We start from the raw sequence: 14,500 nt of genomic DNA on the forward strand, positions 1-14,500 counted from the left end.
TTTCACTCAAGATTGTGGATTGTGGAATCGTTGCCATTTTCAATTATCGTCTCGGAAATTTCAGGCCATTCATTTGAGATGTGCAAACGGCGATCATTCATGAGATTCGTGTCACTTTCTTATGTTTAAAGAATTAAACACTATTTACATTAATTTCAAATTAGTTCTGTAATCCAGAGAAGTAACAATCCCTTGCTACTGCAAGGAAGAGAGTTTTAATTCTCACAACTTTTTACAAATGCATCCTGTGTAGGCTGGGTCTGAAGTTCCCGAAGAAGAGAAGAAGGAAGTAGCTGCGGAGGAAGAGAAACCAGCCGAAGAGGAGGCAGCCGTTGAGGAGGAGGCTGAACCTGCTGCCGAACCTGCTGCTGAAGAGGTAGCTTTTAATTCTTAACAATTGTAGGGGGTTTTTAGAGTTGAACATATTAAGTCAGCAAGACAAAATGTTGGTTAATGTATCGTTCAGAAGTCCCCACGCAATGTCAGATTTTGCTTATTTTTGTTGCTATTTTGGACGTTTTGTGCAGCGAAAAATTCAGGAGATTAATTATAAGACAGTTTTAACTGCAGTTAAACTGTGCCACCTCCTTCTTTTACATTTTTCTGTTCGTGTATATCAAACAACGAGCAGTTTCACATTTTCCGTGCGACTGTCATTGGTTAATAAATTGAGCCATCTTCCGTAATTGGGTTAATAAAATTCTTAAACCGACGAAGGCTCGGCTAAGTTTAGGATAATTTCAAGATGATGGAAGTTTATTTTTGGTAAATTGCGCAAGTTGTTCGGACTAATTCTATTTCCGAGGGGTACATGGGATGCCGTTAAATTTGGAATTAAAATTACGTAAATAAATAAATCCTGGCTCACTTTTTAAACTTATTGTGACAAATTCTTGTGATCAACCGAGCATTCATTAAGTTTATTTCGCTGTTTCTTCGGTGAAAAATTTCTCTTTGAAAGATATAAGTAACTCTCTAAAGAAGCATTAGTAGTGATCATTCACCCGCGCATGTATGATATTATATTTAGAAAATATTGCTACATAACATGACCAGGCCAAGCAAATCTCTAAAGCTGGTCGCTGAGCCTCATTATTCCATATATGGCAATGTACTGAGACTAATTAGTGAGATTGCAGATTGAGTAAGGTGAGGGTGTAGGTAGCATTTGTACTGTGTGTTCTATCACGTGATAAGACGGGTTATGACGTCATGTCACGTGATGTGACGTCATCAACGTGGTGGTCGGCTAGTTTTTATAAACATTTAATCTTCTCTGGCTAGAAAGATTGGGAGAGATTTAGAAATTTCTAATATCGTGGATATAGGTTATGTCAGCATAAGTGTTAAAATATCGGTACATCTACGATTCGTTGGTTTTGGGGCGTTATCAGCGATTACGTAATTGTTTATACGAAAGAACAGGGCATCTAGTACCATTACGGACCATAAATAACGTATCATAGTGACAAAGAGCTGTGTATTGGAACAAGATGCATGATCCCCGGTCCTTTATCTATAATATTGAATAGATGGGTAATTTGTCCGCTAAGTGTCGTGTCTGATAATACTCCTTCATAATACTCCTCATTGGTCATGTCTAACATTATGAGAAGCACCTGGTCTGCAGCTGAATAAAGTAGGAGCTATTATAAAGGAGTATTATAAAGACCTCTCATGTAACCTTCTCGTACTACGTTTCTTGTGGAAGATGGGTTAGACGCGCACTCTGAACCAGATTCTGTTGTAGAACAACTTTAAACCCAGAAATGTATAAATACATATGAGTCACGTGTCAGCAAATATTAATTGCAGTCTTCATTTGCCTCAACATTCTACCACGACCCGGCTACATGCTACATAGAGGCCAGGGGGGGGGGGGGCAATACACACGCGTATTGTATTTGTATCATTGTAACATTAAGTGTCATGATATTAATAGCCTCTATGTTCTTCTTTTGTACAATCTTCAACCGGAAGACTTTCGGCGGGAGCTTTGAGCGGGGAATTCTATGAAGGAAATGACAAGAAACTATTATACTTAAAATTTACATAATTTACACATTTTGTAGATATTAATAATATTATTGCTAACGTGTGTTCCCCAGACACCTGCTCCTGCAGCTGAAGAAGAAGTGGTAGAGACTCCAGCTGAAGAGACAACTGAAGAACAACCTGAGAAGAAGAAGAAGACTAACATAATTAAGAGATTGTCACAACGCGGACTCAAGAAGCTGAGGAAGGTGAGATAAGGATTAATTATTTAGTCTGTAGTGTCCCCCCCCCCCCCCCCCTCCCCCCCCCCCCCCCCTCCAGCTCCCCCCCCCCCCCCCTGTAGGGACAGTTTTGTAAATCTGGAGCAATTACAGATCTAAAACTGCCTGTTTTATATGGTAGCAATGTGATACTCGCAATATTATATTTACTGTCCAGTAAATTAAACTAAACACGTTTTTTTGGTTAAAAAGCACGTTTCGTTAGTGAAAATGTCTTTAATTATCAGTAAACACTGCAAATGTTAGTGGAGAAGCCCTTGAACCCACCTTCTCACATGAATTTTATTAAATACTTCGCATATTTCTGTGTCATTATAAGAACCTCTGATTCCTTCATTTAACCACGTGACACTACACGTGACATTACGAGTTTGGTTTGATGACGTCACATTATCAGTTTGGTTTGATGACGTCACCTAGCATCAAATATTGTGACGACAGTTTCAATCCGGATATCCCCACTCTAATACCAGGTCAATTAGGTGGCCCAGCTATATCTACATTTAGATTTGACACTGTTCCCCGTCCTGTGAAATTACCTCGAGGTGTAGCTGTCAGGTTTAACTTCACGTGACCACGTTTTAACCAACCGGAATTCAGCTTTACAGCACGTGATCTCGTCTTGACCAATAGCAGATCACAGTTATCAGGGTAATTTCCCGACAACTGTCATTTTAGTGTGGTGTTATGTTAATACCCCCCTCCTACTTGGCAATCTCCCTGGTCAGAAGAATCCTTCTCGGTGAGAGGGACCCAGTTTTTAAAGGGAATTAGAGTTTATATCAGTAACCAGGATTTTATCCTGGTAGAAAGGTTATAGGATAAGTCCAGGAGCTATACAGTGTACCCAGTATACAATATACAGTGTACCCAGTATACAATATACAGTGTACCCAGTATGCAATATACAGTGTACCCAGTATACAATATACAGTGTACCCAGTATACAATATACAGTGTACCCAGTATACAATATACAGTGTACCCAGTATACAATATACAGTGTACCCAGTATACAATATACAGTGTACCCAGTATACAGTATACAGTGTACCCAGTATACAATATACAGTGTACCCAGTATACAATATACAGTGTACCCAGTATACAATATACAGTGTACCCAGTATACAATATACAGTGTACCCAGTATACAATATACGGTGTACCCAGTATACAGTATACAGTGTACAATATACATGTATACAGTATACAATACAATATACATGGCGTTAATTCATTAGTCGTCGTATAGTACCATGAGAGATACTATTTTTGAGAAACAGTATTTGCAGGCATGGTACGTGAGATATGGTACCTTAGAAATCAGCATTTACAATTTACAGGTACTTTACAGGCACTGGGCATAATTCTCTTTACACCAGAAATCCCTCTATCCCAAATACTCCCAACACGTGATACTTACTAAATACACGTGTCACGTGCCTGACACTGGCTAAGCAGCTCTGTTCAGTGAGCGGTGTTTTAGGAGGGCAGTGTTATACAGTGTTGGGATACTAATCCTGCCTCCTAGTGTTGGGATACTAATCCTGCCTCCCACAGTTAAACACTGCTACTGAATATTCAACGTCTCCCCTGCTCTGAAACTTACTGTCTCCTTTCAACTACACTTGTAATATAAAGGGGGGGGGGGGGGGGGGGGGGGGGGGGCAGGTTTTGTTACTAAGGTCCCCCCCACATAAACAAACCACTATATAGTTGTATAATGACTGTGAGTAGTGGTGCCTAGTCGCCGGTCTGGGACCGTGCCAAATAGTAGTGAGACGGTACTGTGATACTGTCCGAATACCTCCTATAATACACATCTAATTAGTACATGTTACTAATTACATGTTACTTATGATTACCCTGAAATAGACAAGGACTATCGATTAGAGTCTACACAGGTTTGTAACCATTATCACATACCACCACTACAACACCACTGTTAGTAGCCTGTAGCATCTATACTAATAATCTCAAGATGTGTTTCGTTTGTTCGCTCGCGTGTAATTTCCTAACGGCTTATTCAAGAAAACGGTAAGAGTTACGGGGCTGGTTCTTGACGAAGCCAAATGATAAAAGTTTTAAAAATCGGTCGATGGTAAATGTAATACTGAAGTGTGTGTGTACTCTCCCACTTTCGCTCCCCTTCTCTCTCTCTCTCTCTCTCTCTCTCTCTCTCTCTCTCTCTCTCTCTCTCTCTCTCTCTCTCTCTCTCTCTCTCTCTCCCCCCCCCCCCGCAATAGATTTGCTGTATAATTAGGTAATTTGGCGGGGGACCTCAAGATTGCCTATCAAGTATTACTATTAGATGAATGAGCTAATATCACACCTATTTCACCGCTAATATCACACCTCATAACTATATCTCCACCAGTACCATAATATATTGTTTCAGCCCAAGTCCAGCGAAGAAGCAGTCGGTGATGAAGTAAAGGTCGTGGAGCCAACAGCAGATGAAGCAGCCCCAGCGGAAGAATCAGCCCCCGCAGAAGAAGCAACCCCCGCAGAAGAAGCAGCCCCCGTAGCAGAAGAAGCAGCTCCCGCTGAAGAGGAACCCGCTGAAGAGGTAAGAAACAGGCATTATCAATAAAAATAAAAATGAAGAAATTTCACTTTGCTAAGTTTAAAAAGAGAAGGGTCTGATCTAGAAGTGGGTAAATAGTTCTAAGTTTATCGGTTTATTTGGGTTTTTAATTCTTCTCGGCCTCCCGACGAATAATGCTCTGTATGTGGTAAATAAGGTGGTTACCCCTGGTTACCCCTGGTTACCCCTAGCCTGGTTACCCCTGGTTACCCCTGGTTACCCCTGGTTACCCCTAGCCTGGTTACCCCTGGTTACCCCTGGTTACCCCCAATACGCTGTCGTGAATTGTGCAGCATTTAAAACTCCTTGTCTAGTGGTTGTGATTTAGCTGTATCTATTATATACAGCTGATATGCTTCTCGTGTTGTATAGCATATTACCCTCCTGTCTCCTTGTGCTGACTTTAGTAAAGGAGACTGTCTCCTTGTGCTGACTTTAGTGAAGGAGACTCAGAGACTGTCTCCTTGTGCCGACTTTAGTAAAGGAGACTGTCTCCTTGTGCTGACTTTAGTAAAGGAGACTGTCTCCTTGTGCCGACTTTAGTAAAGGAGACTGTCTCCTTGTGCTGACTTGAGTAAAGGAGACTGTCTCCTTGTGCCGACTTTAGTAAAGAAGACTGTCTCCTTGTGCTGACTTGAGTAAAGGAGACTGTCTCCTTGTGCTGACTTGAGTAAAGGAGACTGTCTCCTTGTGCCGACTTTAGTAAAGGAGACTGTCTCCTTGTGCCGACTTTAGTAAAGGAGACTGTCTCCTTGTGCTGACTTGAGTAAAGGAGACTGTCTCCTTGTGCCGACTTTAGTAAAGAAGACTGTCTCCTTGTGCTGACTTTAGTAAAGGAGACTGTCTCCTTGTGCTGACTTTAGTAAAGGAGACTGTCTCCTTGAATTCAGGAGACACATCACCTCCATTCCATCTTGCCGTCATTGGAAAAGTAAAGACTTGACATAACTTTATCACCAAACTGCCTAAAGTAGTCCAGTATTTGAAGTTACTGTTAGTAACTCCCTGTCTGTAACTCCGTAAAGGCGCGGCGGAACGTGTCAATATGTGACTACTGGTACCTGGCTGTTATTTGAAATGTGATCATGTAAACTTTGGCTCTTGTCATGGTTTTAACATGGACAATACTGACTTTCTATTGGCTGGTTCCATTTTACCCAGTATACGGTTACTGGAATGTGTTTAGGAGTGGTGTTTGGGAGGTTGAACTTCCAGTGACCAGACAAGTGTGGGAGTGATTAATTATCCCTGATAATAGGGTGGCAGTTCACCCCCTTTTAATTATGGTATTAAGATGCTGCTGAGTAAATACCAGGCCCGCATATTGAGCCAGTAGTTTCTGAAGTGGAACACAGGTTGACATTCATTGACCGGTGTTATCAGAGATACGCATCCCACCAATCACAAGGGAGTATTTGTATCACGTGTTATCTTACTAATACAACCCTGGTTAAATTCCTGGTGTCATTCACTCGTCTAATTAATGAGGTCTCGTATTTCAATATCTCTAGACAAGTCTCTGTTTCCAGTTCAAAATTGACTAATTAAGACAATCGCTGCTTTCAACAAACAACAACCAATGGTGGTGTTACCTGGCCTCTCTGTTGACCAATCAGCAATCAGCATCCCTTATACCACTCATACGTTTTCTGTAGAGTGAAATTGTGTTGCTTTGAGTGGTCGATAGAGTTAAAAACAGTCTAATTTCAATAAACAAAATTATAACAAGATTTAATTTACGATATTTCTATAACTATGAATTGGACATAGGTACCAATATATTAACACTTATCGTTTTGATATTCCCGCGATCAAACGACAAACAGCATGATGGAATTGATTGAATGACTGATTATTTCACGTTTGATTCTTGCTTGACTTGATTTTAGCTGATTGATTTGATTTTACCATTTTATAATGTTTACTCATCAGTAGATATGTATTCCAATAATTTGTAGGTTTCTGTGGAGAAGGCCGACAAACGTCGGCTAAGTTTTGGGGCGCAAATTCGAAATCGTCTGTCGTTCGGAAAGGGTGATAGGAAAAAGAAGGTAAACTACGCGGCCGCTGCATATGACCACGCGGTGTGACGTCACGTGACAGTGTGGCGTGACGTCATTTCACGTGGTATGACGTCACTATGCTCTAGCTGCATTATACTTGCTCATCACGACAGTACTCAGTACAGCCGTACAATAATTCAATATGATTAGCTGCAACAATACAACTATGCGCTTAGTTAATAAAGACACCGTGATGTGGTAGTCTTTCACATGAAGAGCTTTTGAACAAAGTGTCCTTTCATTACACTATTAAGGCCCAGAAACTGAAGATCCTGCAATTCATGCTTACTCTCAATTTGAAACTGCAATATTCGCACAATTGAAATTTTGAGGAACCTATAAATAAGTTTCGACCATTTACCAAGTTTCGTGTTAAATATTATTAACTGCACGGATTGGAATGAAAAGCATGTGTTAGGGCTTTTTACTTAAATAATAATATCACAGGTTCATTATTAGACTTGTTCCTAACCATCTTCGCTATTCTAGATTTTGCTTTTTTAATATTAAAATTTGCCATCAACATGCCAGTTCTTTGCTGAATCCTTTATTTTTCTTCTTATATTTTTGTTATAATTTTAACATGTGACACTTGCACCGTACACACGAACTTGTAACCAAGTTGCGACCACCTTGAATGGTTTCCAGGTTCGTCACAAGTTGTGGCTGAGTAAATATGCTAGAATCTTCTTTTAACTAAGTTATTTAGTTGCAGTTTGACAACGTGACCAGGGCGATATATCACAAATCTACAACAAGTATCCAGACGAAGTATTATCATGTTCATACATTAACCCCTATATAGTCATATAAATGAAGTGAAAGTGTTGTCCAAATAGTTTAGCAACAGTAGTATTTATGAAGGAGCAATATAAAGTAGAAGAATCCTATTAAAGCCAGGTAGCCTCTTAAGTTGTGCAGTAAGAAGAATCTTACCTCTACACTCTACAGTGGTACAGTGTGCATTTAACGGCAATGTGTTTAACTGCAGCTATTATTGGATCTTTTAACCATCTCCTAATATTTGAATGATCTAAGAACTTAGCACATTCTCGCGTAGAAAGGAGGTTTAATATTTCCAATTATGGTAGTAGTCGGAGAACATGTTAGCTAGGGTCTAATATACTATATAATATTGCTGTGCCTTACTGACTCTAGAGGTTAAGCGCAAAAACACCACCGCCATATTACTGAATCTAGTTGCTATAGTTTAGTAAAAGTGCAACGCTGGTATGTGATTATCACTATCTGCGAGGTATGTGTTTTTGTCAGGTAACTCATTACATTTAACTTACTTATTATCCTATCGGAACAATTTGTTTAATCATAGCCAATCACAGCACAGCTCTTCAACCAAATTGTACAATAAAAAGACAGCATTGTATGCACGTGATTGATAAGCACCTGTTGCCATGGCAACGAACTTTCAAACGTCTTACTACAGATCCGCTCACTAAATATTGGCAATAATTCAAGTGTAAGTCCTGTGAGCTATTATGACATAATATAATATCATTCGGCAACTTACTAAGTGTATGCTAGCATATGACCTGTTGGCAGAACTTAAAGTTTCATGTTGAAGGTCTTATGAATTGTCAACTTAGCTGGACCCTGCTTATAGGCTCCAGTAAGGTTGTACTGGCACTAAATCTCGCATCAGTGATCGAGCGAGTTAGTCACCCTGCATGTTACCTGCATGTATTCAGCATGTTTACACTCCTTTAACCTGCATGTTTTAATTATTACAGGGAAACTACATGTCATGTCGCCACTCCCCGTTTAATTAAAGCGTCCTCCAATGTTACCCCTCTCTTGTTTCCTCTTAGTAATTAACCCACCGGAACTAACCCATGAGAAGTTCTAGTGGCATGTTTGTTATGACACGTGACAGTCCGGAACCAACCAGCTGCTTCTACCGCTTTATTGTCACATAAATGTCTTTCCCATATGCAGCACACACAAAAGATTTTCTAAGTCGTAAAATAACGAATATAATCTCAGAGACCAGCAGTTGCCGAAGAGCCAGCAGCAGAGACTCCAGCAGAAGAAGAAGCTCCTGAGACTCCTGAAACTGAGGAGGAGATCAAGGAGAAGGTTTGTTAAATGAAATGCTCGTTATGTAGTGATATAGCCTTGTTATGCAGACAGCTGCTAACACAGCAGTGGCTAATTGAAACAGTCTAATTAGTTCTTGTCGTCTTGAACGAAGATGATAAAGAGGTTAACTTGTCCTATCAATGGAGACTACAGACCATACCGGTACCAGCCCGCGCAAAGCTCTTATCATTATAGAAACCCAAAGTTTACCGCGCGTTTTATACGCGCGGCTTAATTCTTAATCGATTCGATTCACTTCTGAAAGGACAATTTTGGTGTGAAATGCCCTGCATCGACATCTCGTGTGTTAGCTTCCATCTACGCTATTAAAAGAGGTATATTTTCCCATATCAATAGCAAAGACTTTCAATTTCCAGGCAGAAGACGAATCCGCCGAAAAAGAAGACACAGAAGAGAAGCCCAAGGCCAGGAAGAGTTTCCTCTCTATCTTCAAGAAGAAGCCTAAAACCGAGGACGCAGCCGCACCCGAGGTGATGATCATATTCAAATCAATCATACAGATTGTATTTGGAAATATTAAATACTATTTTGATGTGCTCCTATCAAACCTCCATATCTCTTCATTCTTTGACTATTGATCAGTAAGGAGTAATACCTGACTATATATTTTATCCAGGTAGCAGAAGAGGAGGCCCCCGCGGACCCTGCTGAAGAAGCCCCTCCAGTTATAGAAGAACCAGAAGCTGCAGCCCCTGAAGAAACACCTGCCGAAGATGCCCCAGCTGAAGAGACGCCTGCTGAAGACACACCTGCTGAAGAGGAAAAGACTGAGGTTAACGAAGACAAACCTAAGAAAGGTAAGGTTGCTAGTGGCGCAGGTGCGAGGTTTATTTTTATATTACCCGAACTGTGAATGATGTATGGTTAATACTATGCAGGACTCTGATTTTCTGGACAAGTGACCTTTATTAGATGTAACTATTGTTTCAGAAAACTTCATGAGCAGAATGAAGAACAGCTTTAAGAACACGAAGAGACCAAAGGTAGAGAAAAGGAATAACGATAACGAGGAGCCAGCAGCTGAAGAAATCGCCCCCACTGAAGAGGTCTATATTTTACTCCTTTCAATCACTTGTTCGCGCGTACTGTTAACTATGTTGCTGACTGTTATTTACTTTAAAATCATGATAAAGCAGCCGGTGGCAGCAGACTATTGCTGTTATTGTTTCAATCTGTGCTTTTATAAATGTTTTTCTTTCAGGAAACGCCGGTAGAGAAAACAGATAACGAAATAACAGATAACAAAGAGGCAGAGGAAACGAAAAAGGAAGAAAAGGAGAAGAAGAAACGATCGAACATCTTTAAGAAACCCAAGAAAGAGAAGAAAGAAGAGGATGTAGTGGAAGATAACAAGGTATTAGTCGCAGAATTTAGATCGATATTATCTCTGATTACTTCTACTGTTTGATATAATATCTCAATGTTCAGATCTAATTTAATCTATTGGTTGTTGTTGTTGTTGTACTTTATGGAAGACAGCAGCATGGTTTATTTAACGTTAACTAGGGAATCTTCCCTTCTGAAAATTCAAATAAATGTTGAGATCCTTACCCGTAAACCCCGGCCTTAATCAGTACCAGCCTGGTTCAGCTTATCCCGGCTAAATCTAAAGTTTTTTGAAGTCAATCCCTTCCAAAACAAATAGTTTCGCTCTATCAATCAAAATTCTGAAATCAGTTTGAGCTCCTTGTTGCAGTGACTATTACTTGTGATCTTGTCTGGTCATGCTGCTGTCCCCATAAGGTACTTCATGCATTGCACTGGTTGTTATGATTGTTATGTTGACTGTCCAGCTAGCCCCCCGCTTTGTTGCATACTTACATACCTTACATACCGCACATACCGTCAAATATTTGTAATCTTTGTGAACAATTATGATCAGCTTGACTGCGAAATTCTGTGTTCTTGCTGATTTCTCCTTTTAATAACACGATGTTGCTCTTCAAAATATATTTACGTCTGCATATTTCACGGCCCTATCCAAACACAATTCCCGAATTTGTTGATCACGTGATAAATTTTGTACTGAACCTGCTGCTGGCTAGTTCCACTTTCTCGCTATTCGTTAGCTTTACATTCAGACGATCGAAGAAGCAGCAAAAGATGACACGAACGAGAACAAGAAGAGGAGCAAGCTGAACCTCTTCTCCAAGAAGAAAGAAAGTACGGATGAGAAGTGTGACAAAGAAAAAGCAACACCCGTCCACACGTCGGACGAAGAAACCCACAACGTTGACAATGTAATTTTCTCCAGTCCTCTATAAAACGTTCTCACGAGTTATCAGTTCGCACTGTTTTATATCATTATCCCCAGACTTTAGTTGGAGTTGCTCAATGCTTATTCCCGAACTGCGTTAAGCTGCACATGTTTTGCCCCATAAGCTAGCCTTACGAAGCGTGCAGCGCTGCCCCCCCCCCCCCCCCTTAAGCCCCCCCCCCCCCCCCCCCCCCCTTTAGCAGCACTGAATGTTCCCCTGATGAAGCCTCTATCACTATGTTGCTATAAAGCTTGCATGTTCAACATTACTTGTCTATTCCCCTGACATTTCATTCAGGTCATATTATTGCACATGTTGACTACTGCATGGATTTAGCACAATTTAACGAGTTTTAAAACAAATTCGTGATGTTATTTACGCTTATTGTGCTTTTTCATTTACGCATTCTCAAAGCAATATCAGCAGAAATGGTCGTTCGCACGGGCAGGGCTAAGGAAAATATTGAAATAACTATTGATGATCAAAGTAAAATTGTGGGATATTGTTTGGGAGACTGGGGATTAAATCGACCATTTCTACTCTAACCACTTCACAGTCACTTCCCATCACAATGCACTCTTAGTATTTATACTGTTTTCTTAGGGCACGCCTGGAGTGGAGGTCGGCGCCTGAGCATCATGAGCCCATTACATGTAAGTGTAAACCAGTGGTATTACCACATACTCCGCATACTATCAAGGAACTTAGGAATGTAGGAGATATTGTAAGGAAATCATTCCTCACCAACATTGATACACTCTGTCAATGTTCTAACCGTATCGCATTATATATCCCCGTTATATGTAGCCTGTTTGTAATCTCCATTGCCAGTGTTTTCTCTGTGTTATTTTTTCAATGTTATTCTCGTTTCAGCGGAGCTCAGTTTCCCTGATTATGTCTCGCATTAAGCGGCCCCGAACTACGGGCCCAGGAACAGGTGCACCCACCTACGGTACGCTAAATAGAGAGCCCTGTCCAGGCACTGACAATTCTATTCTAGACACTGCACCTTAAAGCAGGCTCTCAACGCGCAGATCTCCGTGCCGAGATGCGCAGCACGTGCTAAGTTTGAGCATGTGTTTGTATGCATGGTACGTGCGGGTGTGAAACGTTTTGTTCTATTTTTAATTTACGGTATATGTTTCTTTTTCGGTTTTTGGTTAATTTAGTCCACGCCAAATAGAAAATATGTACAAGAATTATTGAACGGATTCCCTAATCCCGAGCTATTTGCATATTTTCTTATTTACTAAATTTATATTTTCGAAATTTCTCGTAGCGATATCATTCGTTGCTTGATTTTAATATTGGAGTTTAGAATTTGTTGGAAATTTGAATCTGCATGAAAATTTATTGAGAATTATTAAATATATAATTTAAATTAGTCTACCATGGTGGAAAAATTTTTAGCTTCAAACATCTCCTTTGCTTATTGAGTATTACTATAAGTAGTTTCCTAGGAAATATTTAATTGTTGATAATATTAGAGGCAGAACGATTATGATCGATAAAAGACCTATGTTTTAAGGTGTCCCCTAATGGGCCGTGTTTTGTTTCATGATATAATGCTATCTTCAGTTAAAATATTTTATTTTTATTCAACTAAAAGTCGGAAGCCGAGCATTGATTTTTATAGGAGCTTAATGAGCAAGCTTAGAACTTGTAATGTTTTAAAGTGAGCCTGCACTTGAACTGTAATATTAATGTAATTTTTTATTAACATTAAAAATGACTCATTTTATTATCTTCATCATTCTTGCCAAATCAATCGAAATTATGTTTCCCTATCAGTTTAGTATTTGTTCGGGAACAGTGGCGTAACGAAGGGCCCCGCTGACCCCGCTGTGCGGGGGGCGCCAAATCGTCGTTTGAATGTGGGACAATTTCGAAAACTTAACTAAAGTACTAGCAAAACTGCGCGTTTTGCTCTATATACACACTTTTTTAGAGATTTTACCGGCGTATTCTCTAAAATTACCTAATTTGTTCAATTCTAGGGAGGGGCGCCAACTGGCCACTGTTCGGGAATAGCCATCAAAAGGTGTATTAACAAATAAGTTTACTGATAGTGATAAGAAATACTCTTCAAAGTTTCTCCGAAGTGACTTACTGGGCCGCGCTCAGCCTGTCATTCCGCCGAATCTCTATTCTATGTTCATGAACATAATAACCTGAAGTCCCCAGGTAACGAAGTGACGCGCGCCGCTCTTAATCTTCAAGGCTGTTGTAGGTTCATAACCTACCAGGACGCGCGCCGAGTTGGACTCGTCGACGGTCCTAATTGCTAATATTTGGAACAAATATTTTACGAGTATCACCCGTTAACGAGGGTGTCAATCCTTCGCAGCTCGGCGTGGCTCAGTGGTGCATCGAGCCAATCTAATTTCTAATGAAGGTGTGGTCGCGAGAAGCATTAGTAGCCATCTACTTTAAGGACATCGCCAAAATCGCAGATTTTCTGACCATTCCCACTGTCCGGGTGTGTCCGAATTTTCAAAACGTCCGGATTTCCAGCTACTTGGAAATCCGGACAATTTAGAGTACAAATATGAAATAAAACCAACTCAAATTCATTTGTCATTGACAAGTTTCAACTTCAAGTAACTACACATTTTATTAATAATGACTCATTGTTAATAAAATGTGTAGTTGATTGACGGTGTCAACCCATCGAAATCGTTGCTCTGCGAAGCAGAGCAACGCAGAATGCTAGTTTGCGCGGCGCGTCGAAGCGGCGAAGTCCTCCAAAATGTGCAGTACTAGTTACTTGAAATAGAAAATAATACATTTAGTGTCGAACAAGTTTAGCACAGTTACATTTAAGTACTAATACAACTTATATATAATAAGTAGCCATCCAATCGAATAAGTTTTAAGGCAGTACTAGTAGGAGAATTATATGAAAGTTGTGTCCTGGCTTTCATGAGCTGCTCCATGGGAATCGACCCAGAAACCCTTACTAATACTGGATGGGGCTTAACTTTGAAAGTAAAAGAGTTGGAGACTTCCGGTTTTTTGTAACATGTTCCTCTTTTAAACATTAAAAGTAACGTTACCTCCCCAGGAGGATAATTCAAGACAACGTAGTTGTTGAGTTATCTCAAAATCTCCAGAAAAGTCCCATTTCGGGCCGATCAAAAGTTTGCAACTTTAACTTTGCGGATTCCTGTACTCTGATTGGCTGAATTGTGTCAC

General features: G+C 40.2%; 2 protein-coding genes across 3 annotated transcripts in view; both read left to right on the top strand.

The window, feature by feature from the left end:
• LOC134821776 (cell surface glycoprotein 1-like) overlaps positions 1 to 345 on the top strand; it is a 21,090-nt gene extending 20,745 nt beyond the window's left edge. For both annotated transcript variants that reach the window (XM_063832543.1, XM_063832544.1), the window contains exon 9: positions 254 to 345. The gene's annotated coding sequence lies outside the window, so the exon portion shown is untranslated. The remainder of the gene's footprint in view (positions 1 to 253) is intronic.
• On the top strand, positions 100 to 13,034 carry LOC134821674 (fibrous sheath CABYR-binding protein-like). The gene is made up of 13 exons (XM_063832378.1): positions 100 to 123; positions 254 to 376; positions 2,109 to 2,243; positions 4,678 to 4,848; positions 6,825 to 6,917; positions 8,931 to 9,023; positions 9,404 to 9,517; positions 9,664 to 9,844; positions 9,978 to 10,093; positions 10,249 to 10,401; positions 11,129 to 11,287; positions 11,909 to 11,958; positions 12,179 to 13,034. The coding sequence occupies exons 1-12, from the start codon at positions 100 to 102 to the stop codon at positions 11,936 to 11,938; spliced, it is 1,392 nt and encodes a 463-aa protein (XP_063688448.1). The 3' UTR covers positions 11,939 to 11,958; positions 12,179 to 13,034.
• The last annotated feature ends 1,466 nt before the right edge of the window (positions 13,035 to 14,500 follow it).

The sequence above is a fragment of the Bolinopsis microptera genome, chromosome 10, assembly GCF_026151205.1.
Source record: "Bolinopsis microptera isolate Bmic1 chromosome 10, MBARI_Bmic_1.0, whole genome shotgun sequence".
Lineage (NCBI taxonomy): Eukaryota > Metazoa > Ctenophora > Tentaculata > Lobata > Bolinopsidae > Bolinopsis > Bolinopsis microptera.